At 43.5% G+C, this 23,894-nt stretch overlaps 2 protein-coding genes across 8 annotated transcripts; one reads left to right on the forward strand and one right to left on the reverse strand.

The window, feature by feature from the left end:
• Positions 1 to 120: 120 nt before the first annotated feature.
• CNOT8 (CCR4-NOT transcription complex subunit 8) lies at positions 121 to 7,992 on the reverse strand. The gene is made up of 7 exons (XM_021552142.2): positions 7,906 to 7,992; positions 6,431 to 6,630; positions 4,994 to 5,187; positions 3,400 to 3,561; positions 2,514 to 2,658; positions 1,764 to 1,874; positions 121 to 1,458 (listed from the first exon to the last, which is right to left on the reverse strand). The coding sequence occupies exons 2-7, from the start codon at positions 6,545 to 6,547 to the stop codon at positions 1,309 to 1,311; spliced, it is 879 nt and encodes a 292-aa protein (XP_021407817.1). The 5' UTR covers positions 6,548 to 6,630; positions 7,906 to 7,992; the 3' UTR covers positions 121 to 1,308.
• A 201-nt stretch (positions 7,993 to 8,193) lies between these two features.
• Positions 8,194 to 23,426, forward strand: FAXDC2 (fatty acid hydroxylase domain containing 2). Of its 7 annotated transcripts, none has more exons than XM_021552148.2 (11): positions 8,194 to 8,370; positions 11,993 to 12,104; positions 14,731 to 14,789; positions 15,903 to 15,950; positions 18,241 to 18,332; positions 18,434 to 18,531; positions 19,240 to 19,361; positions 19,664 to 19,869; positions 20,789 to 20,894; positions 21,943 to 22,109; positions 23,049 to 23,426. In XM_021552148.2, exons 4-11 carry the CDS (start codon positions 15,903 to 15,905, stop codon positions 23,203 to 23,205), a joined length of 996 nt encoding a protein of 331 aa, XP_021407823.1. In that variant the 5' UTR covers positions 8,194 to 8,370; positions 11,993 to 12,104; positions 14,731 to 14,789; the 3' UTR covers positions 23,206 to 23,426. The 7 variants fall into 7 exon arrangements, with proteins under 7 accessions (XP_021407823.1, XP_021407824.1, XP_021407826.1 ...); XM_021552149.2 differs by having other exon boundaries at positions 8,194 to 8,350; positions 12,002 to 12,104; XM_021552151.2 differs by having other exon boundaries at positions 8,194 to 8,350; positions 12,008 to 12,104.
• The last annotated feature ends 468 nt before the right edge of the window (positions 23,427 to 23,894 follow it).

A 23,894-nucleotide genomic window follows, 5' to 3' on the forward strand; every position in this document is an offset into this window, starting at 1 on the left:
GAGCACATCATAAATGATAAAGGAAACAAACGAGCACCTTCAGGCATGTATCTCCCAAATTAAGATTCCAAAGCCTCAACTGTGGAAATTCTAGTGCTCAATGGAAAATCCAAAACAAAGCCTGATTTACAAAAATTTATTTTACAAAAAATAAAAACTAGTCTATACAAACATTTCAAATACCAGCTCTAAACTCAACTCTTTAATATTGGATTAAGCTTGTTCAAAATGCCAGATGAAGCTTTGAAATTTTCTGACAGGTCCAAAGTGGTTTGTTCTTTTAAGAAATGTCATTACAGAGCTTTTAAAAAAAATACTATAGAATGTGTTTCAAAGTCAGAATCCCAAGTTCTTCATCCTCTTAACTGCTTTTCGGGTGTTTACAATGCAAAAAACCCAGAAACTCAGGGAAAAAAATCAGAAACTGTTTTACCTGTTAAGTATATTGTAAAATTAGGGGCTGGAGAAGCAGGGGGGAGAAGAGGAACAAATATTTGTCCATGGTGACGTAGTTATGTTGCATGAGAAGAATAAAATTTGTAGGTTTAAGATGAAGAAAACTGAACTTACAATATTGGTTCAATCCCTGTCAAAGGTGAACTTTGGGGCCTCTGAATGTATTTCCAGAACGGTTCCTTAATACCCGTAAGAACAAAGCTGAAGCTTAGCATGGGTCAAAGCAGTAACACAGAGAATTAGAAACTAAGGAGTGCTGATCAAATCAGCTCCATTAATCTCCATTCCCTCTGTTGTTAAAGCAAATCTCTTGAGTATTTTTAGCTGCAAGGATCATTTTTAATGTCATCTGTACCCAAACCTCTGCAGTGATCAAAGGGAGCAATTTCCACAGACAAGAGATAAAATAAGCAACACTTGAGGTGAAGCTGTCACCCTCACAACATGCAGAAGTTTTAAAACAAGCTTTATAAAACACAAATGGTAAATCTGTGTGCGTGTCTGCGTCCATTTTCACTGCATTTCCCAACCTTCAGCTCGACCCGATATTCTACAGGTAAATCTTCCTTGCAGATTCTGTACAGTAAAAAGAGGAAAAAAACAGAGGTATACACAATAGATTCTGTCCTTTGCCCTTGGTATTAAAAATATAGCAAACCACAAATGCTGGCTTTAGGAATTCAGTCAACTCTTCTGGGTTTCAAAGGAAAATGCAGCTCTTCAGCAAAACTGCAAGGCTTGGTGCAGCCTGTGTACTGGAGATACTTTTTGTTTGAGACACTGTTTAGGGAAAATGGTTGAGGACAGCAGCTGCCAATATGGTAAACATGTTCTGCTGAGGGGCACCGCTCATCACGGCTGCATGTTGTTGATAATGGCCAAAATGCTCATTTTCTCTTGGGCTGAGTCCACATCTTCATTTTGTTTCTGAGCCACTCCTGTGCCAAGGCCATACAGTCGTCCGCAATACTTTGCATCATCAATTGTATCCTCAAAAAATAACTGCAGATTAAAAAAAAAAAGAGAGAGAAACAGGTATTGTTTAATTGTGGCTCTAAATCAGAAAACATCCAATGTTAATTAATAGCTCATTTGAAATCTGTCACCTCTAACCAAGATGGAGTCCACAAATTAAAATAAGCACATGAAAGGCAAGTAAACAGATTAAGTCTGTGCCAATATCAGCAATTCCTATTCCTGATAGTTTGAGGTGTGATGGCTTCAAAAATCCCAAACCAAAACAAATAACACGTTATACATGTTGACATTTATGGACAGAAAGTGGAGAAGGAAGAACACTGCAGTACCTCTTTCATTCTGAAAAATGCCATTCCTGTGAGAAGAGAGTCTGATCCTGCCTGGTGTTGTCGTCCAATTCGTTGCAAATCCAGCTGATCTGCCACTTCCTGAAGGCCACCCTGCAAAGAGAACAAGAGATTTTATTTTAGAATATTTATCTCTTACCAAAATTGCCACGTTTCTCCAAAACACAAGGGCAAACAGTATAATGAACCAATGCAGATCCCAGTAGTACACACACTCCAGTTGTGAGTGAAACACACTGGGAAATGGTGTTCAAGAGTGCACAAATAACTCTTCTCAAATTTAGGTGCCTTCTTTTCTTGTAACAGATACTTGAGATAACTGTGGGTACATTCATAGGTTGCACATGCTGGGCCTTTCCCTCCCTTTACTCAAGGCTGTGATTCAGTAGATAAATTACTTTCAACTCTCTTACCAGTTAATCAAGTCACAGAGTATTTCACGTAAAAGAAATACCCTTGCACAGGAAACATAAATATGCTGAATTATAATTAGCATCTGATACACAAGAAGGCTGTGGCAATGTCCTCTTTACAATAAACACATTGCTAAGTCTGAAACTGGGGAGGGCAGTATCCATTAGACACAAACTGTGTCTCAGGTGTTTCTGTGTCACTACTGACTTTTGTACACATTCCATTTTAAGACAACGTACGTAGCAGTTCTGCCACTTGTATTCCTGCACATGCACAGTGCTGATACCCATCATCTGCTTGCTGGGGAGATAAAAGTACCTTGAGGTTTTTGCAGCTCTTCATTAAGTACTTCACATCATAGATGGATGGGAAGAAAAGGTTTAAGATATGAAAAAATTCCTGTTCCTCTTCTGGTAACCTGGAATCTGTCAACAACTTCACCATGTAGCCAAAGTCATAACCACTGAAAACAAAACCACAGAGAAACCAGGTAAGCAGGCAGGACCTATAACCCAATGTACTAGTACCTTCTTTTTCAACAGAATTTTACTTACTGTGCCTTTCAAGCCTTAACATTTTCTGACATTCATAAAACTCTAGATCTCAGCCAGAACTCATCCTGATTTTCTATGTCAACATAGGACTTTGGGATGCTCCCCAGGTGCCCTCACTAGCCTTTTGTGGAACAGCTAAACCATTGGGAAGAATAGACAATCCTTCCCACCTGCGTATATTTCTGCAGCTAAGGGCAACACAAAAAAGCAGGAAACCCTGCAAGTATCTGTTGAAATAGAAGGAGGTGGTGGCAAGTCCTTTCGTTTGTGATGCCATGTTGGACCAGAGGTTTCCTGATCAAGTTGGTTGAAATGCTACAACGAGAATGCTTAACCACACAGGTGGAAGTTCAGAGCACCACCAACTTTGTAAGGAAGAAGAAACAAAATCTTCTACAATACATTTACTAAGTGCAGAAATAACATTTCAACTTCTTCAAGAGAGGGAGACTAACAGCAAAAATATTCACAAGCAGTCAGGAAGTCAGACCATGAAGTGTCCTTACTTCTTAAACTTGGCCTTCATATCTTGAAGCTTATTTTAAGAACTGCAAGACTGCTCATTTTTCTCCTTAAAATCTGTCAATCTCCATAGAAAATGCAGAAAATTAAGAGGAGATTTAGCAGGGTCAGTAAGCATCCAGACCCACCTGTGGAAGGACAGCCATTTCACACTGTCACTGAGGACGACACCCGACGTCATCAGCAACTCGGCAAAATGCAGGGTATCAATCCCTTCTTCCTCATGCTTCTGGAACTGCAGCCCAGAACTGGCAAGGAGGTCTATGGAATCCTGAGAGTACATGTCTTCCCTGAAGGAAAAAAAACAAGCAAGTTTGCACTCAGGGTGCTGCCAAGACAAGCTCATTTTAGAAAAATTCTCCCCACACTATGTCAAGAATTGGAGTAACCAGTAGGATAACTCCCGGTTCCAGTTTGTCTCTCTAGAAATTTCAAACTGGCTCAGTTTCAATACCACTACTGCAGACTCCTACATCCATAATAAGCAGTTCTGTGATCAGTCTAACTAGTTAACTCGTTAACACTACCATTGCTAGTGCAAATTCTAAAGATTCCACCTCCATAGGACTGAAACTGACTGTTTCGAACAATGTCCCTTCTGCAAGGTAAAGGGAAGCACCACAGATGAGGCCCAGAGGAAAGGGGAGTTCTCCCAAACAGGAAGATGTGCAGCTCTAAAGCATTGGCCAGCATTCCAGTCTACATTTTTCCTTTTCACTCCACAGCATGTACCACCTTATCAGCACTTCGCTTCCATCTCTGGGAGTAAACAGAATTGCATCATCCTTGACTCAAGAAGGACAAGAATCATGTGTTTGGTGGAGAGCTGAGCAGGAACCTGACTTCTTTACTGGTTTGTGTCATTTGAGGGAGAGAAAACACATAGAGCCAAGTTCTATCAATATGATAACTCATATTCATTTATGACAACTCATAAATTAAGTGATCACAGAGCCACTTCACTCTGATTTCAATACTTGTAAGAAGCTCACAATTTGCGGAGTAAATAGTGCAACTTTTGGGGTCAAGAACTGGATGATCTGCACATAGCTACAAATTTTTGTAATTCTTTCCAATAACAGTTTCATAAAAATAGATTGATTTCCTCTACGTATGTGGTTTTGCCAGATAAACCCTTTCTTTATTTCCAGACAGCTTCAGTGGTAATTATGCTGAGTTTATCTCTATAATTACAGGGGAAGGGATAATGAAACTTGTTTCAGCTGCAGCCCAGGATATTACAGTATGGAGGAGACAAGAACTGCCACACTCCATTTAACAAGATTCATTCTCCTGAACAGATGTGATGATTACACCAACATGTTTTTAGATCCCAGCTTATACTTAAGCATGGATCTGTAAAGACGTCTTTTTCTTTTTGATGAGACTAGCACATCCATTTATTTTTAGCAGAAAGAGATGGAGTTTTACATAGATATATATATAAATGAAGTTTCAAACATTGTTCCAGGAAAAAAAGGCACACAAAATTATTAAGAGAAAAGATAATGAGGATAGAATTTTAGCATGGCTTTGACTTCCAGATACACTGTTAACTCCTGGCACTCCAAACTAGGTTCCCACACAGTCTGTACTAGAATCTGAATCCTTATTGCTCAGAAGCAGCCAGCAGTGATGAGCACATGGACACTGGTATTTGCCAAAGGAAAGCATCACTCCAGCAGAAAGAACAGGAAATTAATGCCAAGCCCAAAGACTCACGTGAGGTTGAATTTGAAGTTGAACTGCCAGGTGTTAATGCCAGAAGGGTATTCCCCCTTCTCATTTGTGAAAGTCAGGCCCAGCTGGATGATTTTCAGCAGGTCAACGTTACAGCGAAGGAGCTGGTACTGATAATCTATGGAGCTGCGGAATTCACCGATTGGCCTGACAACGACTCCAGGGAACTCCGTGTCCTGGCAGAGAAGGGAAAACTGAGTTTCACCATGGATTCTGTCAGCAGTCATTATTACCACTCTGTGAGGGCAGCCCAGACAGTGAAAACCTTCACAGCTTCTGAGGAACAGTCAATGCCCACATTAACAAAAACTGCTGTCAGTCAAACACACCTCAACAACAGCAGCCACCTATCAGATAAAAACCATCTGTTAGGTGAAAAACCTCTTACCCAGCCAGTGACTGTGTGCAGTCTGTGCTGAACACCAAACTGCCGCTGTTCCTACCCTCAGACTGGGTCACTGAGCTTCTGCTGACTACACACAAAATCTTTCACAATGAAGCCAGTGCTGTGCACCTGACATAATCTCTCCCTTGCCCAAGAAGTTTATCTGTCTACTCATACAGCACAGTCACTCAAACAAACCCTAAGAACACCTCCAGTGAGACTGAAAAGAAGCAAAAAGTTCATTTCCCATTGACAAATGTTAACAAAAAAATCATACTCACTTCCACAGCTGAATTTGACACCAAAATCCCCCACACTCTGCAAAGGCACCTGTCTTTTGCCACATTTTAATGAGGACTTTTCAGATTTTGAGGTTCAGTGCTCCTAAGCAAAGCTGGCAGAACTTACAGTACCACAGCTAAAACCAGTTCTTTATCTAACACACTGGGGTGCTGCCAAGCAGATACAGACTTGTAAGAGCAGGAGGAGATTCCTCCCACCTAGGGGAGATTATGCTCTTCTTAAATAAAGCTTTCTGAACATATTGTCTTATCTACAGCCAGAATATTTTTCTTCCCTAAGAATCAACATCTGCCTTCATTTGAAAGGAGGCAGCCCAGCTGCTAGCAGTGACTTGCAAGCCTTTTGACCACCACTCCCATAGCATCATCTATAATCAAATGAAGAAAAACATTCAAAGGACAAACACACTGGTGGAAAAATAAGGATTTAAACCCAATTGTTACTTGTTTAATTTTCCTGCTGCACAAATGAATACACTCTGAATAGCTAAATATTAAATAAATTCACGTTTTTAAGTTAGTCTCCTTCTTCCCCTTCTTTCAATCAACCCATACTCATCACCGCTTGTATTAAATTCTGAAAAGCTACCAAACAGCTTTTTATTTTTTCACCTCTTTTAGTTCAAATTTTCAGGGGGTAGGAAGAAACATTTCTCACTCAAGAATCAACTTAGTCCACAACCCCAAAAAATCCCTTGACTAAGGCAATTAGGTCAAGTATAAAACATTTACCATGGCAATGTAGCTGTAACTCAGAACAATCTCCCGAATTTTCCTCATCTCTTCCTCCAGGTTGTTGGCCCATACTTCACAGATAACCTGGCTGTTTTCTGCAAGGGCTGCTGGCATCTTGCAGGGACCAGAAAAAAGGCAGCTGATGCTGAACTCAAATGACAGTGCAGGATCACAAGCTGTGCAATCTTATCAGTGTGCTGCATTAAAGAGATAAATAAATAATGCTTTAAGTGAAGGAAGAATAACATGTGAATAAATGAGCTGTAGGAGTCAGTCACACTACCATTTTCACCTTCAAACAACCTGTTTAAAGTTTACACCAAGTTTTCCTGCTTTATCACTTTCTGTGAACATGCTGAATGAAATCAAGAGCATTTGTTCACAATATAAAAGTAGATGCACAATCAACAGTCCAGTAGAATCATTACTCCTATCTTCCTTTTCCTGGCATAAGCTTTGACACTTAGGGCACAAGACGTACAGGCAGGGAATCCTCATCTGTAACTCTCAACCCTCACTCCAGGGATATTTCTCCATCCCTGGAAGTGTTCAGGGCCAGGCTGGATGGAGCTCTGAGCACCCTGGTCTAGTGGAAGGTGTCCCTGCCCACAGCTGGGGGGAGGAATGAGATGATCTTGAAGGTCCTCTCCAATCCAAACCCCACTGTGATTCTATGATGAAGACAATTGTTTAAACACAGTAACAGAATGCATTAGAGAGAATACTCATTGGATGGAGTTTCAAGGGGTAGAAATATCTAAAGGGGGTGCTAAGAAGATGGAGCCGGGCTCATCTTCGTGATGCCAAGCGACAGAACAAGAGTCAATGGGCAGCAAGTCATGCACAGAAGTTTCCTCTGAACATGAGGAAGAATATGAGCAAAAACTGTGCAGGGACCGGGCACGGGAACAGCTTGCCCAGAGAGGTTTTGGAGGCTGCCTCAATGGAGATTTTCCAGAATGGCCTGGACACAATCCTGTACCACATACTCTGGGATGACCACACTTGAGCAGGGAGGTTGAACCAGGTAACCCACTGCGGTCCCTCCCAACCCATTCTGGGCTTCTTCCCCCTGGGCTGTGACTCGGGGCACACTGCGGCGGGCTGTTCCGGCTGGAACCACCGGCAGCGCCAGCAGCGCCCCAGCTCGGGCGAGCCACCGGCTGGTGCCGCTTTCCCGTAATAAAAACCCCGGCGAACCGCCGCCAGGCGTCTGCGAGCGGCCTGCGCCAGCGCAGGGACGAGCGCACCGCCGCGGCGCGGCCCGGGTCGCCTCAGGGCCCCTCACAGCCCGCGGGCGGCCGGACGCGGCTCAGCGCGGCCGGCAAGCGGGAGGGCCGCCGCCCGCCGAAGCCCAGCGCCAGGCGCGGCCCCGCAGCCGCGGTGGCGGTGCCGGTGGCGGTGCCGGTGGCAGTGCCGGTGGCAGTGCCGGTGCCGGTGGCAGTGCCGGTGCCCGCCCCGCTCCCCGGTACCTCCCGGCAGCCGCGGCCGGGACGCGCCGCTCCCGCCCCGCGCCGGCTCCGAGTGCCCCGCCGCGAGGGGCGGCGCTTCCGCCGCTCGCGCCGCTTTGCCTCTCGCGAGACGTGGCGGAGCGCGCGACGGGGCGGGTACATCTGCCCAGCCCACACCGGCTGGTGCTTCCCCCCCCTCCCCCCGCTCCCGCAGTGGGCTCGCCCGGGCTCCCCGCGCTGAGAATGGCGGGCGAGTCCAAACTCCGCGGGCGGAGGGGGGAGGGATGAAGGAGCTGGGTGTCTCCGCTCCCTGAGGGAGGCGTCGCCATAACGCCCGCCGGGGCTGCGGTGGGCTTCCAGCATGGGGAGCCCCCGGCACCCCGATCCCTTGGGACAGGGGCTGCGCCGGGCCCCGGCTGAGCGTCCCCGAAAGAAGCAGCGGCCGCCCCTCCCTGAGCAAGGGGAGGTGAGGGGGTCCCGGTCGGGGTGAGGCCCGAGCCCCCCCGGGCTCCCAGGCCGCGGGCGCGCAGGGTGGGAGCGGGATGAGGGTTTGTGTTCCAAGGGGATTTCCTGAAGCTGCTGGCCTGGCACGCGTTGCTCCTACGGTGTAGTGCGTATTAAGCTTATTAATGGAGCAAGTTCTGCTTCTTCCTGCAGGGGCTTAGAAGTCATTTAAGTCCCTACTACTACACCTGCAGACTTATAGGCTTCTGTTCCAGGAGTGGAATTTACATTACGTTAGCAACAGAAGGTTGTAGCTGGTAAAGCAGATACTGGTTGTGTAACACGGCTTTGCTGGCTGATGCTGATGGTACATAGGCAATTCATTTGGAAGCTCGTCTACTAATTAAACTTAGATCGTATTTCCTTTATTTTAGACTGCCGTCCTTCTGGACGGGGTTGCATCTTTTGTAAAATATATATTAAAATATAAATAAAATATATAATCAATAAATTATATACCTAGATTATAGATATAGCTGTATATCTAGATAATATATAGATATATATAACCTATATATCTAGATATATAGATTATATATCTATATATATATAGATTATAATCTGCATCTATAAAATATCTCTAAAATATGTGCCTCTATAAATATATATGTTCTGGTACTGGATTGTCTGCCCACCATATGGGAGTCTTTCCCTGAATCTCGGCTACTTGCCCAGCATTTTGATCAAAGTATCTGGAAAAGCAGATATTGGTATCTTTCACACATCAGACACCATTCAATGTCTCAGGTTTTATGTTCATGCCTCAGCAGAAATGTTGCCGTTAGAAAAGAAGAGGGTTTTTCAAGAGTTGCTGTGTTGAGTGACCTTGCTGCTGTCAGCATCTTGGTACATTCCCTTTATTGCGCATTATTTTGATTCAGAGTTTTATCTTCAGGGATGATAGAAAGTTACTGTTTTGCCTTATCTCTGCAGTCTCTGGTGTTGTGCAATTTATGCAACATGCAATATGCTACACTGCCAGAAAGTAACCACCTTTCTTCCTGTGGTCATTTGAGTCTGGGGTTTTGTACAAGGAAATCTGTGTTGTTAGCAGGTAAATTCAGCAGGCTGGATTACAGCACCCTGTAAATATAAGATGAAATTTTTATTTCCCAGAAGAGTTCAGAGACATTTTTCTTGCTCGTAAACCTGGTGCTTGAAGGGATGTTGAATCGAGGGGAAAAGGGAGGATGCATCTCCTCAGGCCACTGTAAATATCTGTGCCTTGGTACTGTAATAAAAAATGTTGCAGGCAATAATCACCTGTGATAAATTACATTTGTAGTGTGTAAAAATTTGTCTGTAAAACAAAGCTGTTCAGAGATGTTTGCAAGCACTGGAGACACAGTTTGCTCGAAGAAATCAGAATTTTTTTCAAACATGACATGGCTAATAAAGATTCAGAATAGCTGGAAGAGGCACCCTGCTCTTTAAAAAGTCCCATCATTTCTGTATTTGGAGGTTACCAAGGTTGCTTCCAGCTCCAGCACTCCAAAGCAAGTCTTGAAGAGTCCTCACATCTACATACGAGTGTAGAGCTGCATTATAAGGTGGAATAAAGGTCTTTAGCTCAATGTTTTCACACTGGGCAGCTGGAGCTGCATGTCCTGTTGTGCCTTTTCTTTAGAGCTTACTCACAGCACCACAAGAAACCTTCCTTGTGGGAACCCTGAAAGGTGAATTTATGTTTTCCTCAGCCTTCTGTTGTTCCACAAGTGCTCCCAAAGCACTGCAGTGCTAGGTGGTGGCACACGTGCCCTGGCAGAGGGTGAGAGATCTGGTTCAGAATGCAGGGAATTAGGCAGTGGGTGATGTGTGCCAAGTTCAGATTCCTCTTCAGCCTTTTGAGGAACTATCAGTATGGGCTTGTCCAGTCCCCTGAAAGATACTTCATAGATTTCCCCCTGATGTTCCTCTCAAACAGTGAAACAACCAGTGCTTATTACAAAAACTCTGGGGAGTGAACAAAGTTGTGTTAGGAAGTGTCTGATCAAAAAGCTTTTTTTGCTGAGAAGGAATCAGACTTCTTGCATGGCTCAGCAAAGATTGCAGCAGCATTGGAGTGTCTGTGGCAGAGACACCAGCGCAGGGCAGCCAGCAGGCAGAAGCAGCAGTTTGATCAGTGACAACCTGTGCTAGACACACAATTGCAGCAGAAGTTCAATGGCACTTACAACCCTATGACTAATGTGCTGAGTTGTCCCTATGGGTATGAATATTTCAGAGATCACCCATGCTGGAATTGAGCAGTGGTTCACAAGGAACACTGAGGTCTGAAATTCACTATTGGCTGTTGGTTGAACAGCCCTCCCCCTGCAAGCTCACATCCAAAGATCAGTGAGGACGTTATCCTTATGGCACCCCTCTCTTGAGATGCTCATTTCCACTTCCTCCTCTTCGTGAGTAAATAGTTTGAAGGAATCACATTCCTCTCTGTTGAGCCTGCTCTGTGTGATAAATACCAATTAGTAGCAACAGCTAAGAACTACAGTTTCTGTCCCTACCAGGGAATAGTTGGAACTAGGCAAGAAAAAGTGATGATGGAAGCAGTAACAGTGTTAAACACTGTTCACTCTTGCAGAGCTCTCTGCAGTTCCAGCTCTGCTGGAACTAGGTGTTACTGAGAAAAAGCATGTGTTGCTTCACCTGAGAAGGGCAAACAAGGATAACTGGGAGGCAGAGGTAGTATTCCCTGTTTTTCCTCCTGTGAAAAATAGATCTGGAGAGTTATGATAGTAACACGCTCAGTTCTCAGAGCTTAGTTTGCAATAGGGCACTATTTATGGGCTGAGTAACAGATTGGGGCCACATTTGCATAAGAAAGATCGATGCCGCTGTAAATTACATCTTGCTCTCTGCAATACCATAATTACACACTTTATGGTCTGTAAACAACATGCTTAAAGACAACTGAGCCCAAGTACATGCTAACCTATGTGTGTCTTCATCTTAGCCATGCAAGCAAAGCCTGTTACTGGTTGAGGGCACTGTGTAGCAACAGAGTTGGAGTAATTTTTAGATTTAGTACAACAGGATTAAATCTGGACTGCTGGGTTTTTGCCAAATTCCACAGTAACCCTTACTGATTTTAACAAATACCTTTGACCCATTCAGTTGCACTGGCAGTAGCTATTTTGTGCTCCAGCCATGAGTTGGTGAATTATAAAAACTACTTACTTTTAGGGGTGTTGGTGGATTTTTTGTTCTCAGGTACAACGATGAAAAACTTACCTGCAGAATCAGTGTATTCCACGTGCTTAACTGAGTAACAGCATGCACATAGACATGGGGAACAGTGCCAGCACTAACAGTGACATGGCACTGGCTTCACATGACTTGTCTGGGAGGGGACAGGCAGCTCCTGCTTGGAAACACACCCCTATTGCCCTTGCCTAAACCCTCATAAAGTTTCGACAGGAGATGTGAAAAGTGAGGAGCTGAACTCTGCTCTGAACAGACAAAAAGGACCTCTCCTAGGCTACCATCAGGCAGGTGGTGAGAAAGAACAGGCAGCCAGAGTTCAAGGGTGCTTGAAAAGATATGATAGAGACTTTGAGGAAGTCATTAAAAGGCAGTGTCATGTCTGTGTGAAGTCCATTGTCAGCTTTTCTAGGAACAGGGGTTCCCCTAAAACTGTGCAGTGCTTGGTAGGACATCAAACACCACTTCTGGTCCTGTGTCTCTCTACACAGAAATGCGGCTGTTCAGGTGACCAGGTAAGTGGTCCTGTGTTTTTTGTTCTGTATGTTCTGTACTTCTGTGGATAGTCACAGCCTTTGTTCTCCCAGGAACAATTTTCCACTGTCTGTGCCATATAAAGGTTGATTTCAGTGAAGTAAGACCTACACCAGAGACTTCAGGAGGAAGGCACAGGGAATCCCAGGGAGCTGGGGTGGGCAGCCAGTCCATCACCTCAGATGGAGCTGTTCTGAGCTGTGTCTGCCGTGCACAGAAGGACGCAGTGCAGTGGGTGCAGTACAGGGAAGGGGCACCTGTGCTGCCTCAGCTTGAGGCTTTCTGGGCACCAGAAGGAAAACAGAACTGCAGGCATGGGGCATAAATAATAATTTACATGTAAACAAAAAAAAAGTAACAAATACAGCAGGGTTTTTTTCAGATTCTACTCAGATTGTATTGAGCATTATACTATGTATTATATTGAGCATTTTAAAACATGACTTAGACAAGCTAGCTTTTTTACAGTACCAAAAGTGAAAAATTCAGTGAAAACAAGATCTATGACTTAATGAACAGTTTTTGGGCAAATTAAGTTACACATGGAAATAATAATATTAAAAAATGTATTACAATTCTTGATTGACTAGTGTATGTTTCCCCTTTAATGTCAAAAGACTGATTAGAAAGGCAATTACTTTTACTCCAGGGTTGAGAATTTGCTTTGGATCAAATTTTGTGTTAACTAATTCAAAATAACGGGAAAGGAACTTTTTTTAAAGCAGTAGTAGTTATAGCTGATATTTGGAAATAGCTACAGGCAGCTGAGAGCTTCAGTGGTTGATTTGGGGCTGTAAAATATGCCAACATGAGAGCAGTGCCAAGCAGCTGAATGGCTTTTTTGTTTGCTGAAACAGCCATGGTTACATGAATGTTTTTTTAATGTATTTGGTGCATTCTGAATGAGGAGAGACATTACACAATAAAAAAAGAGTAGGTAATGAGATGTTGGGGAAAACCTACTCCAATTTTTTTCTGGGTTTAATGTAAATGTAAAATTTTATCCTGAAAAGTGGCTTAATAAAGGCAATCTTCTGAAACAGAGGGTAAGCAGATGTGGCAGCTCTGCTTTGAACTGGAAATCTTTGCCCAAGCCAGCCTTCTGTCATAAATTGATAATTTTAAAAAGGGTACTAGAAATGTGATTGTAATTCTGACTCTTTACTAAATGCAAGAATATGTAACTCAATCAAGTAATAGCTCCTTCTTCTAAAAACTTAAAGCAGTCACGTTTTCTACAGTGCTCTGCTCTGGAGCTCTTCACATGCAAAGGTTCAGCAGGTTTGAGTCAGCTCTGCTGGATGGAGGAACCTCTGGAGCATCAGCCTTCCAGCTCAGTGAGGTTCCCCTTTCACATCTGCCTCTCCTCATCTAATGTTGTCTGCTACAAAGTCATCAGAGCAGAATAATCTCTTTAACCACAGAAAACTATGGCCAGCACTATTTACTTTACTGTCCCAGCAGAATAATTGGATATTGCTCTTCTCAGCTCCCTGCTGGGTGGTTGTAAAGATAGGGATGTGCACAGCCTAAGAGCAAATAATAGGAGTTATAATCAAAAAAATTCCAAGTGGAAAAAACTGACAGTGAAGGTTGTCAAATACTGGAACTGATTTCCCAGAGAAGCTGTGAAATCTCCCTCTGTGCAGACACTCAACTGTTCAAAGCTCTGAACAACCTGTTAAGAAAGCTGGAATGGAGCAAAGCCTCAAAGGAATGGATTATTCAAGCCTGACATATTTCAAGCTTTAGTAGTGTTTTCGTGGAGGCAGTGGGCACACCTGCCCTGAGAGGACCTGTGTGACAAGATGGACACATAGTGATGTTATGTAACAGATGTGATTAGAAGCTCTTTTAAAAATTAAGATCTATTTAAATTTGGCCTGTGGCCTGGTATTTATGCTGTTCTCTTCAGGCTAGCAGATTATTTTTGGTTGTTTCTTATGGGCATTCTTCATCAGATATATTAGAGCTCAGGTGTATTTTATCAATAAAGATGTGGTTGGCAAGCAATATATGAGAGGAAAAGCAAATCCCACAGACTGGCTGTGGTAGCTCATGAAGTGCAGTAGTGAGGAGCTCTGTGTCTGGGGAAGGACAGAAAGCCCTGGGACCCTGAAGGTTCCCCAATACATTCTCATTTTAAGCAATAGCACCTTAGGGCACCTCTCACACTACCTTTTTTGGCCAAGGGAGACAAAGTGAAATTGGATTTGGTTTCTTTTTAAGACTGCTACCAAAACTTAGCATTTCCCTTAGGAGTACATCCAGCCCTAGTGTTGAAATATAGAGTTGGGAGTTGCCCTCAGGGTTTCAAGTTTCAAATCCCTTTTGGCCTTATTTTTCTTTTTTCCTTGTCAGAACTGTCTAACATCAGTTTTTTCCACTAAAGTGTGTGGTATGGTGGGCTGGCCTTGCTCTTTTGCTGTGAGTAAGCAGGAAGGTGTCTAATTTTACTACCTCATTCCCTTTGACCTGCATATTAATAGGTAATGTAACAGAGCTTGGAACACCTGTAAATAAAGAGTTGTATTTGTAAAAACATACCCAGAAGGCTATAATTTCAAATCTAAACCTCCTGACTAATACAGGATTTCTTTTTGACAGTTTATTCCTCCTTTCTGAAACGCTGCAAGCCTCCCAAGAAGCTTCCCTCCATTATCAAGGTAATAGAATATCATCTTCCTAATGAGTAATTTTCAAACTGTTTATACCCCAGACAAGAACATTTGAACCTTCTCTGTGCCTTTGTATTTTAGGTAACAGTTTGCCTATGCTTGAATATTCTGCTGAGTAGGGAAAGCAAAATGGATGAAGTTCTGCAATCCTCAGTAATCTGTCTGTCATATTATTAGAAGTTGTGTGTTTGTTCTTAAAGACCATGTGAAACCAATAAAATATTAAGGAATATTTTGTTAACTTTTGCTAATTATATTTGATTATAGGACTGCAGAAATATAAAAACAACTATGCAATAATCCCTAAGACAGCCAGAACATAGCCTCAAATACAGAACCCTTCATGGCTATGGCCAGCAGTGAAGTCCCAGCAGCTACTCAAACCTTGGGTTTGCTATATTTTTAAAATTTCTTTTAACAAAACCATCAACAAAGGGTCAAGGCAGAGCCAAATGCAGGGAGATTCATTATGAGATGGCCACATGCCCACTTAGGACTTTAACTCTCTAAGTGTCCATAGTAGGACTTGAAGCAAAGATTATTTTCTTATTTAACATGTTCTTAAACTGTAACTCAGTTTGAGAGAAGGCTGTGGGGTTCTATTGTGTTAACTCTCTGTGGCCCAAACTCATTTTGTTTTCATCCCTGTTTGTTTAATTGCATGTTGCCATTATGGAAGAACATATATCCCACATTATAATTTCCTTACAGCTTGGGAAGGGCTGGAGTAGCTGCCGGGTGCTGCAGTGTATTCCTGGGCCAGATCAAATGAGGAAGTCTTACCACAACACACCAGTGACACAAGCAAAAGCTTTGGTTTTGGCTGTTCTCCCATTTTCCTTGTTATCCTTGTATTTCTGTTAATCTTCTGGGACACTACTAACTCCTCAAGGAATAAGGGCATTTTTCTTCTCAAGAACTCAGCTTTGCTCCATGGCCAACACGTGAAGGATGGAGGAGGACAGGACATGGCACAGAGAGTAAATATTTTACACTTTTAGCACTGAACTGCAAGTGGATGTGATTTGCTGTTGTCTGCATCATATTTTGCCATTATCCAGCTGGCCAAGGTTCACTTACTTACATCACCTTTTATTTCAGATGGAAACAGACTCTGGATATTCCTCCACAGCTGAGCTGCAGAAGCAGGTAAAGGCTCAAGCTCATCGTTTGTCATGCAGGTGCCTTGGAAGGCTGAATGTGTTGAATCATCTTCTAAGAGATGTGACAGACACATCCTCATTCCGAACATTTTTGCATAATTAGGAGCTCATCTCTTATCTCTAAAGCAAAACTACCCTGGCATTTTTCCCTTCCAGTGGACTGCAGCTCCAGCAGCAAGTGGGGAAGGACCTGTTATCTATGCATTCCTGGCAAGAACCCACCACAGTCCCCCATAAACAGAAGCTGTGCCAGCTCACAGAGTGGTCCTCAGAGTGGTCCTGCTAAACTCTTATGGCCAGCTGATGTGCCCCAGTCTCCTTACCTTGCCAGCAGCAACCCTGTTCTGCACTTAAGGAATTTGCCAACTTCTACAAGGACTTTAAGAGCAAGAATCCATGAATTAGTTTGGAAACTACTGTGCTGTAGCTGTTGGCATGAGGAGAAACAGGGTATTAAGCACTTGGACTTGATGAACAAGATTTTTTTTCTATGTAAACTTCTCTACTTCTACATTTCATGTAATTATAGTATGTGGGATTCATGTAATCACTTCATCATATGCAATAAAAACATAGCCTCAAAACAAGACACTTTCTAGCCAAAGGGCTGTTAAAATACCTGAAGTGCTGAACTTTAGCTCCTCTCTCTCCTGTCTCAAAGCAGGACATGCTGTGACTACTAGGGGTTACAAAGGTTTGAAATTCTTGAGCTGAAGGATGTTAAAGCAACTAAAACCTTATTTGGGCTAACTGGAAATTCTAACACTTGTAAGACAATTTTTGTTTGGTATGCTCTTCATCCCAGGAGAAAAAGGATTTATAAGATACGAGTCTGTTAAAAAGCTCAAAGCTTTCTACAACTTCTTTAACCTTTATTTTTCTAAAGAATATGTAAGTGATGGTCCAGGGTCTAAAGATTAAGAAAGTCTTACATCAGCATACATGGGGCATAACATGGATGCAACTGGAATTATGAAACTGCTAAGACAGCAGATCTCTAGTCCAGGATCCAGCAGGCACTATCTGATGCTGGAGGAGAGGCTTTTGCCAGCCTGGCATTTGCACTTCAGTACCCCCAGTAATAACTGTGGCAGCTGATTGCACTGCTCTCATATAAACCCATAGGGTTCACAAATATCAAACTGTAGGGCAAAAGTCCTGTCAGTTTCTTCCTCCCCTATTTGCTTTTTAGATTAAAAAAAAAAAAAAAAAAAGAAAAAAAAGGAGGTGAGAGGTGATGGGAAGAAATGGTTTGTTTGTTTTAATAGTGAATGTTTCAGTGCTAAAGCAAAGTTCTGTCCTGGGACAAATAAATATTGCTTGTAAGTCCTAGGCCACATTTGATGTTCTATGACTGTTACAGAATATAAAAGCCATGTAAAGGGGATTCCTTTATATTGCATTACCCTAAATCACCTGCATTTGGCATTTCTCAGAGCTGCCTCTCTTGTTTGTCCTCTCTGACAGGAGGTGAGCAGGACAGCAGCTATGAATCACACTGTTTTCACTCCAGTCTGTTTGTGCAGCACAACACCATAGTTAAAAAACAGGAAGGAAGAGGAATGAAGAAGACAATAGCTGGTTATTATACTATTGCATTGATTTTTTAAAAAACATTTACATTGCAGATAGATATAATTCATATTCACTCATGAAAATCAAATTAATTGCACTTCAGAACCAATTCCAACTTGGACTACTATAAAAGACAGAATGTTAATTATAAATTTGTTGTGTATTTGCTAAACAACTTTGTTTGGAATATTTAAATATTCAAATATATTGAATACTGCTTTTTGAATATACTTATTCCTGTTAACCAGGTCATCTGAGCACAGCAGTTCTTGACTGCTGTGGGGAGAAAACTCTGCAACCTGGGAGGGAGAAAATACTGAGGGAGGGAGGGAGGTGCTGAGATGGAGCACCATTCCTTATTGCTCAGTGTTCCTTTCCCACTGCTCTGAGTTATCCAGAACCTATAGCTACAGCCCTCCAGGTACTGAGCAGTATGCCAAATAAAGAGGGAAAAGAAATTAGTGGTCCTTTCTCTGCCTTTGGTTATTCCAGCAAAATTCCACATCAGTCATGCACCAGATCTCTGTAAGCATGACAGATGGATGATTATACACAATATCCCACAACAGCTTTGTTATTGTGTTCTTCAGAGTGTGTGTGAAACAAAACAGGCCATCACAGGACTGCCTTCATCATTTCAAATACCAAAAGTGCCAGGGCAGGACGCAGCAGCACGTGCTTACTCTTGTTGCTTCTCACAGGGAAAGAAGCTCTCGGATGCCTTGAGGATCAGTGCCTACGTCTTCAGTACAGGCCTGCTCAGCTTCACTGCCTTAGTGAACATTGCTTCTTGGTAAGAATGTTCAAGCAAAGCAGCTTGAAGAGAAAATTTTCTGTGGAAAGGGGGAAAAGTGGATGAATACATGGGCAATCAACCACTTGTTATTCCCACAGGTTTATGCAATATATAACTTTAGGCAATTTCTGGCAAACAGCATGGTTGGAGTTCTATGACCATATGGAGGGAGATGAGTGGACAATCTTCCTCGTTGGTGAGTTTTAACAATGCTTCTCAGGAGAAATCATCCATGTGTTACATATAAAAGGGAGACATGGACAAGCTTCCCAAACTCACTAATTCTCCCTCTGACAAGCACTGGCTTGGAAGGTACCCACAGGTGATGTGGTGCAGCTGTTCTGCTTTTGGATATGGTCACCATCAGGACCCTGTGCAGATTGAAAATCTGATCTTTTTGCTGCTAATGAAGTGGCTTCCCTGTGAAGACACTTTGCTCCTGTGGCAACTGAATGACTCAGTAGAACTAATTACTAAAAATGTAAGTAAGTTTAGTGAATTCTACTCTTGTAGTACTTACAAAACTCTTTCCTGTGATTAGCAGCTGGTGAACAGAGCTGGAAGAACCTTGCCAGGTTCTAGAGCAAGTCAACCTTATCCTACTTGGGTTTAAAAGCAACAGAGGCCTCCCAGCCGCCTAGAAAAGCCTTTTCTTAGCTTCAGTTATGTCAAGTTTCAACCTCTGAAACATTAGTCTGCTCTGACCTCCTTGCCATTCTTTGGTCTTACCTGGATGTCAGAATTTACCAATATTCCATTTCAAAGCATCTTGGGGCAGGGGACACACACTTGGCACATCCGGGTCCCAGCGAGGTCCTCTGGGTACTGTGCCAGTGTATTTTGTTTCTGATTTGCCATAGTTCCCAATTCATTCACACATCTCTGCCCTTTCCTCATGCCACAGGGGCTGCATTGGTGCCTGCACTTGCTTTCTGGGGCTTCAATGGAATCCTTCTGGTGGCTGATGTAACGGGAAAGCCAACTTTCATTACTCGCTATCGCATTCAGCTGGGCAAGAATGATCCTGTAAGTACTTCTCACTCTGCCTTTCTTCTGGCTAAACACTTCCTGCAGTCTCTTAGGCCAGGAATGGGGAGAAGAACCTGTTAATGCTCTTCTCATGCAACCAGATAGGATTCCAGGAGGATCAAGTCAAATCTTGTATACCCACTGCAGGGAGAAAGGCAGATCCTGTTATGAGGCTACTGATTGTCTGCTTGTTAAAGAGCTGATCCCAAAACTAACTACCTACCTACAAATCTTAAAGCTTTTCACCCTTCCAACTAAAACTTCTTTCCTTTTGTCAAGTCCTGACTTCTCTTTTGCAGGTGGACAGAAAAAAACTGTGGAAAGCCATCTACACAGCCCTGGGTAATCAGCTCTTTGTCTCCTTTCCCATGCTTGTGCCCATGTTCTACATCATGAAATGGTGGGAAAACACCTTCAGCAAGGAATTACCAACATTCCAATGGTTTCTTGTGGAGCTAAGCATTTTTACTGTAATAGAGGAAATTCTCTTCTATTATACACACAGGTGAGCTGAGCACAGGAACAGGTGCTTGATTTTCCTCCATGCCTTTAAATTTATATTCATACCCTACAACAGCAATAATCCTCATCCCTCTGTTCCACCAATCTTGTATTTATTTAGGAAATCTTACAGGTCCTGAAATCCACCCTCACAACATGAGGCCTTGGTGCTGCCAGTAACTGTAGTAAACAAAAATGAGTAGAATTTTAAAGGTGGAACAGCTTAAAAGCTAAGGAAGAAACAGAACAGGCAGTTTTCCACAGAAGCTGTAACCCAGCATTCTTTAAAAAGAACAAGACTGACCATCCTGAAAGACAAAAATCTCAAGGGTCAGTGTCTGTTCCCTTGTGCAGCACCTACAAATCAGAGCCTGACTTCCAACACTGCAGGATTTCCAAACACTGACACCAACATTAGAGGACAGAACTAAAGCAAGGAAGACAAAAGAAGCAAGAAGCAACCACAGTAGAAGCAGAAACAAACACAGTACTCTCAGAAATCTGTAGGTTTCCCTTTAGGACAAATTCACCCAAAAAATGTGAATGCCATTTTTTACCAAGAACCCATGGAACTGAAAATTCTGATTCTTTGACAGTTGCCAGTAGAAAAAGTCAAAACAATGAAAGCATAAAGTGAGTCTTCCCCTAATAGTACTCTAATATTTTAGTAAATAAGTAATTCAGGGACTTTGATTTATGGGATTTATCTGGCCTGAGTTTATCATAAGCCAGCAACCACATTAATTGAATAAGGGCTCAATACAAAGAGAGCAAAGGAAGCAAGGTGTTCTACACTCTTATTGCCAGCTGCTCTGGAATCTTAATGTTAGAGGAGACACAAGCAAGTCCCCTGCAGAAATTCTATGTTCTGTTAGTACTTTTCTGCAGAGTTCAAAACCTGCCTTTCTGTTTACTCTGCCTAGGCTTGTTCACCACCCAGTGCTGTATAAGCACATTCACAAGAAGCACCACGAGTGGACAGCCCCCATCGGTGTGGTCTCCATTTATGCTCACCCAATAGAGCACATAGTAAGTGGATTCTCCCATGGTCACCCTCCAGTTGCTGTGTGGAGTGTGATTTCCATGGGATGAGGTGGAGTGGGAAGAGAAGAAAATATGCCCTTAGAGGCTTCTTCTTTAGGAAGAGGAAGCTGAGCTGCATTGCCAAGAAGCTTGGCTCTTGGAGGCTTGCAGTAATTGTTTATACTGGACTCCAGTAGCTTTCAGAGCACAGATCCAAGGGCCTCCAGTAGATAAGGAACTGACTAGACAGGGCTTCCCATGAGCCCCAAGAGGACTGGGAGCACAGACAGTGCTTTCAGCAATAGATATGAGACAGCCTGAATGATCCTGTGGACTTGGAAATCTGTCAGGATTTTTGTGGTTGTTGCTGGGATCAGTGCTTGCAAGGAATGTATTCCAACACCCCTCCAGCTGAGGCTTCTCAGGAAAACACATCCCACCTTCAAAAGATTACACTTAAAAATTCTATTTCCTGTTCCCAATAGTCCTGACCTGCTCTGAGGGTCTCCCCAGCTGACAGTCTTTGGACAGCATAATGATTGAGGAGCCCAGCTGAGCTGTGCTGGGACATGCAGCTGGGTCTGGGCAGCAGAGCCTTTTGTGCCACGGGCAGAGCACAGTGAAGAGATGCAGCAGGGTTTGTCACATTGCTGTGTGTGTCTGCAGGCCATGCCCTTTTGCAGTGAGGTTTCCCAAGAGCAGATTCAGCATTATTTCAAGGTGAAGCTGAAATTCACACCTCAGAGTCCAGGGTGATTTACTGGAATCATGCTGTACTCACCCAGGGTTTGGAGTCATGTCTGACTTCTACTGCAGGCTTATGGAGTTTGGGCTATGACAATGGTTTGCTGTAGTAGATAGAACTCGCTTATCTCTATTATTACGTTTTGAATGATTATGTAACTTTAATTAAGGTGTTGGCAGAGAGATCTTCCCTTTATATTGTTTGCACAAAACAAACCGGTGTGATGGATCACCAGGTGACAATTCAGCTCTTGGAGGAGAGTTTGCTGGTAGTGGACCCATTAATGAAGTACTTACTTCTCATTTCCAGGTCTCCAACACTCTGCCTGTCATGACTGGCCCAATGATCATGGGATCTCATATTGTTTCAGTCTCAGCATGGTTCTCCATTGCTCTTGTAACAACAAGCATTTCTCACTGTGGCTACCACCTGCCCCTCCTGCCATCTCCAGAGTTCCATGATTTCCACCACCTCAAGTATGTCTGGGCACTGCTCAGCTTTCCATTCTCCTGCCTCTCTGCTGGCACCACTGGCTGGGGAAGCTCCTTTCTGAGGGTCAAGTGGGTTTGCCTAACTCGTGCACCAGCAGAGCAGTTCTCCAGTTCACCTGAGAGCAGGCTGAGTGCTGCCAGTTCTTAGAGCAGTTAAACTGGAATTGCAGGGGATTCCAGCCCTGTTAAGGACAGTTAGGTTCTTCCTAGAAGTTCAGAATACAGTTCATGTGATCTAAAGACAGAGCTAGGACAAGTCACACAGGTAAAATAAATGAGCCTGCCTGTCTGTCCCTCTCCTCCCATACACTGGGATTACTAACACTGATCAGATTACACTTTCCCCAGACAATCACCATTAACCCCTCCTGACAGATATTCTCAGCCTCCTGTGCTGAAGAGAGAGCAGTTGCAGGAGACTGTTCAAGGATACATACCTGAGCAGTGGAGAAGCATTCCCATCTCCCAGTGTGCACTACATTCAGACATGCTGCCCAGAAATGTCTGCCCCTGCTGCAGAACCAGCCCAGGGACACTTCAGTCACCACATGCCAGGACACAGATCACTGCAGAGCTGAGACACTGTGGGTGCAACAGCTGTGCCAGCTGGAAGCACATCTGCTCCATATCCCAGGACAGCCAGGTCTTGAGAGCACGTGGGGCATGGTAACGTGGGTGTCCAGTGCTCCCCCAGCTCTGAGCTGCCCAGGACAAACAGCTGCTGCTCAGTGCCACCATTTCTGGGCAATGATGGCACCAGAGAGAAGCTGCACAAAACTCACCCAGGCTTTGACAGAGCTGCCAGGAAGACTGGTGCAGCTATGGACATTAAATCCTATAGACATTATCTGGGCTCAGAAAGGAATGGAAAGGGCAAGGTAACCTCAGTAACTTCAGTGATGTTTATCTGTGTTTGGTTCTCAGGTTCAATCAGTGCTACGGAGTGCTGGGAGTGCTGGATTTTCTGCACGGCACGGACAAAATGTTCAGACAGACCAAAGCCTTTGAGAGACACAAGGTCCTGCTCAGCTTCACACCACTCTCTGTAAGCATCCCAGACCCACCCAAGAAAGATGAGTGAACCAGCCCAGCAGCTCTTGCTCAGCCTGGTGATGAGCAGAGTGAGAGACAATGATTTATGCCAAATAGTATTTTAATCAGGAAACAAATTCTTGTCCACACATAATAAATTATGAAGCTGAAGTTAAATATGCTGCTTTGGAATGACTGCACTTTGGCTGCCATTGTTTTCTACAACATTCACAAAAGAACCTGTTCTAGAAATCTATTTTTAAAATGTAATGGTTTGTTTCTCTGTTACTTGTACTGTCCCTTGATTCCAGCTGCCTGTGTATGAGCCAGATCTGTTCTGGACCACATGGTTCAGGGGTTTTCATTATTAAGGTTTTAGCACCAGACTCCACAGCTGACGATTTGGCCTCTCTTGTTGGCACTCACTCTATAGAAACATCAAAGTCACTCCATCTACGTGTGATACAATTAAACGAGCTTTTGTGACTCAGAGTCACTGGGGCCACTTTAGGAACACCCCCCTGCACATGCAACAAGGGCCTGACCCTGTGAGCAGTTATGCACGGGAGGTGGTACAGGGCTGAACTGGGGCTGCCACAGGCTCATCGCTGCTCCACACAGCGGCACACAAAGGGAGTTTCCCCTCGTGGGACATGGAAGGAGAGCTGGGAGCTGATGTGCTTCATGGCATCAACTCCTCCTGCTGAGTCTCCCCTTGCTCTGAGACACAATCAAAAT

The sequence above is a fragment of the Lonchura striata genome, chromosome 15 (genome assembly GCF_046129695.1).
Source record: "Lonchura striata isolate bLonStr1 chromosome 15, bLonStr1.mat, whole genome shotgun sequence".
NCBI lineage: Eukaryota > Metazoa > Chordata > Aves > Passeriformes > Estrildidae > Lonchura > Lonchura striata.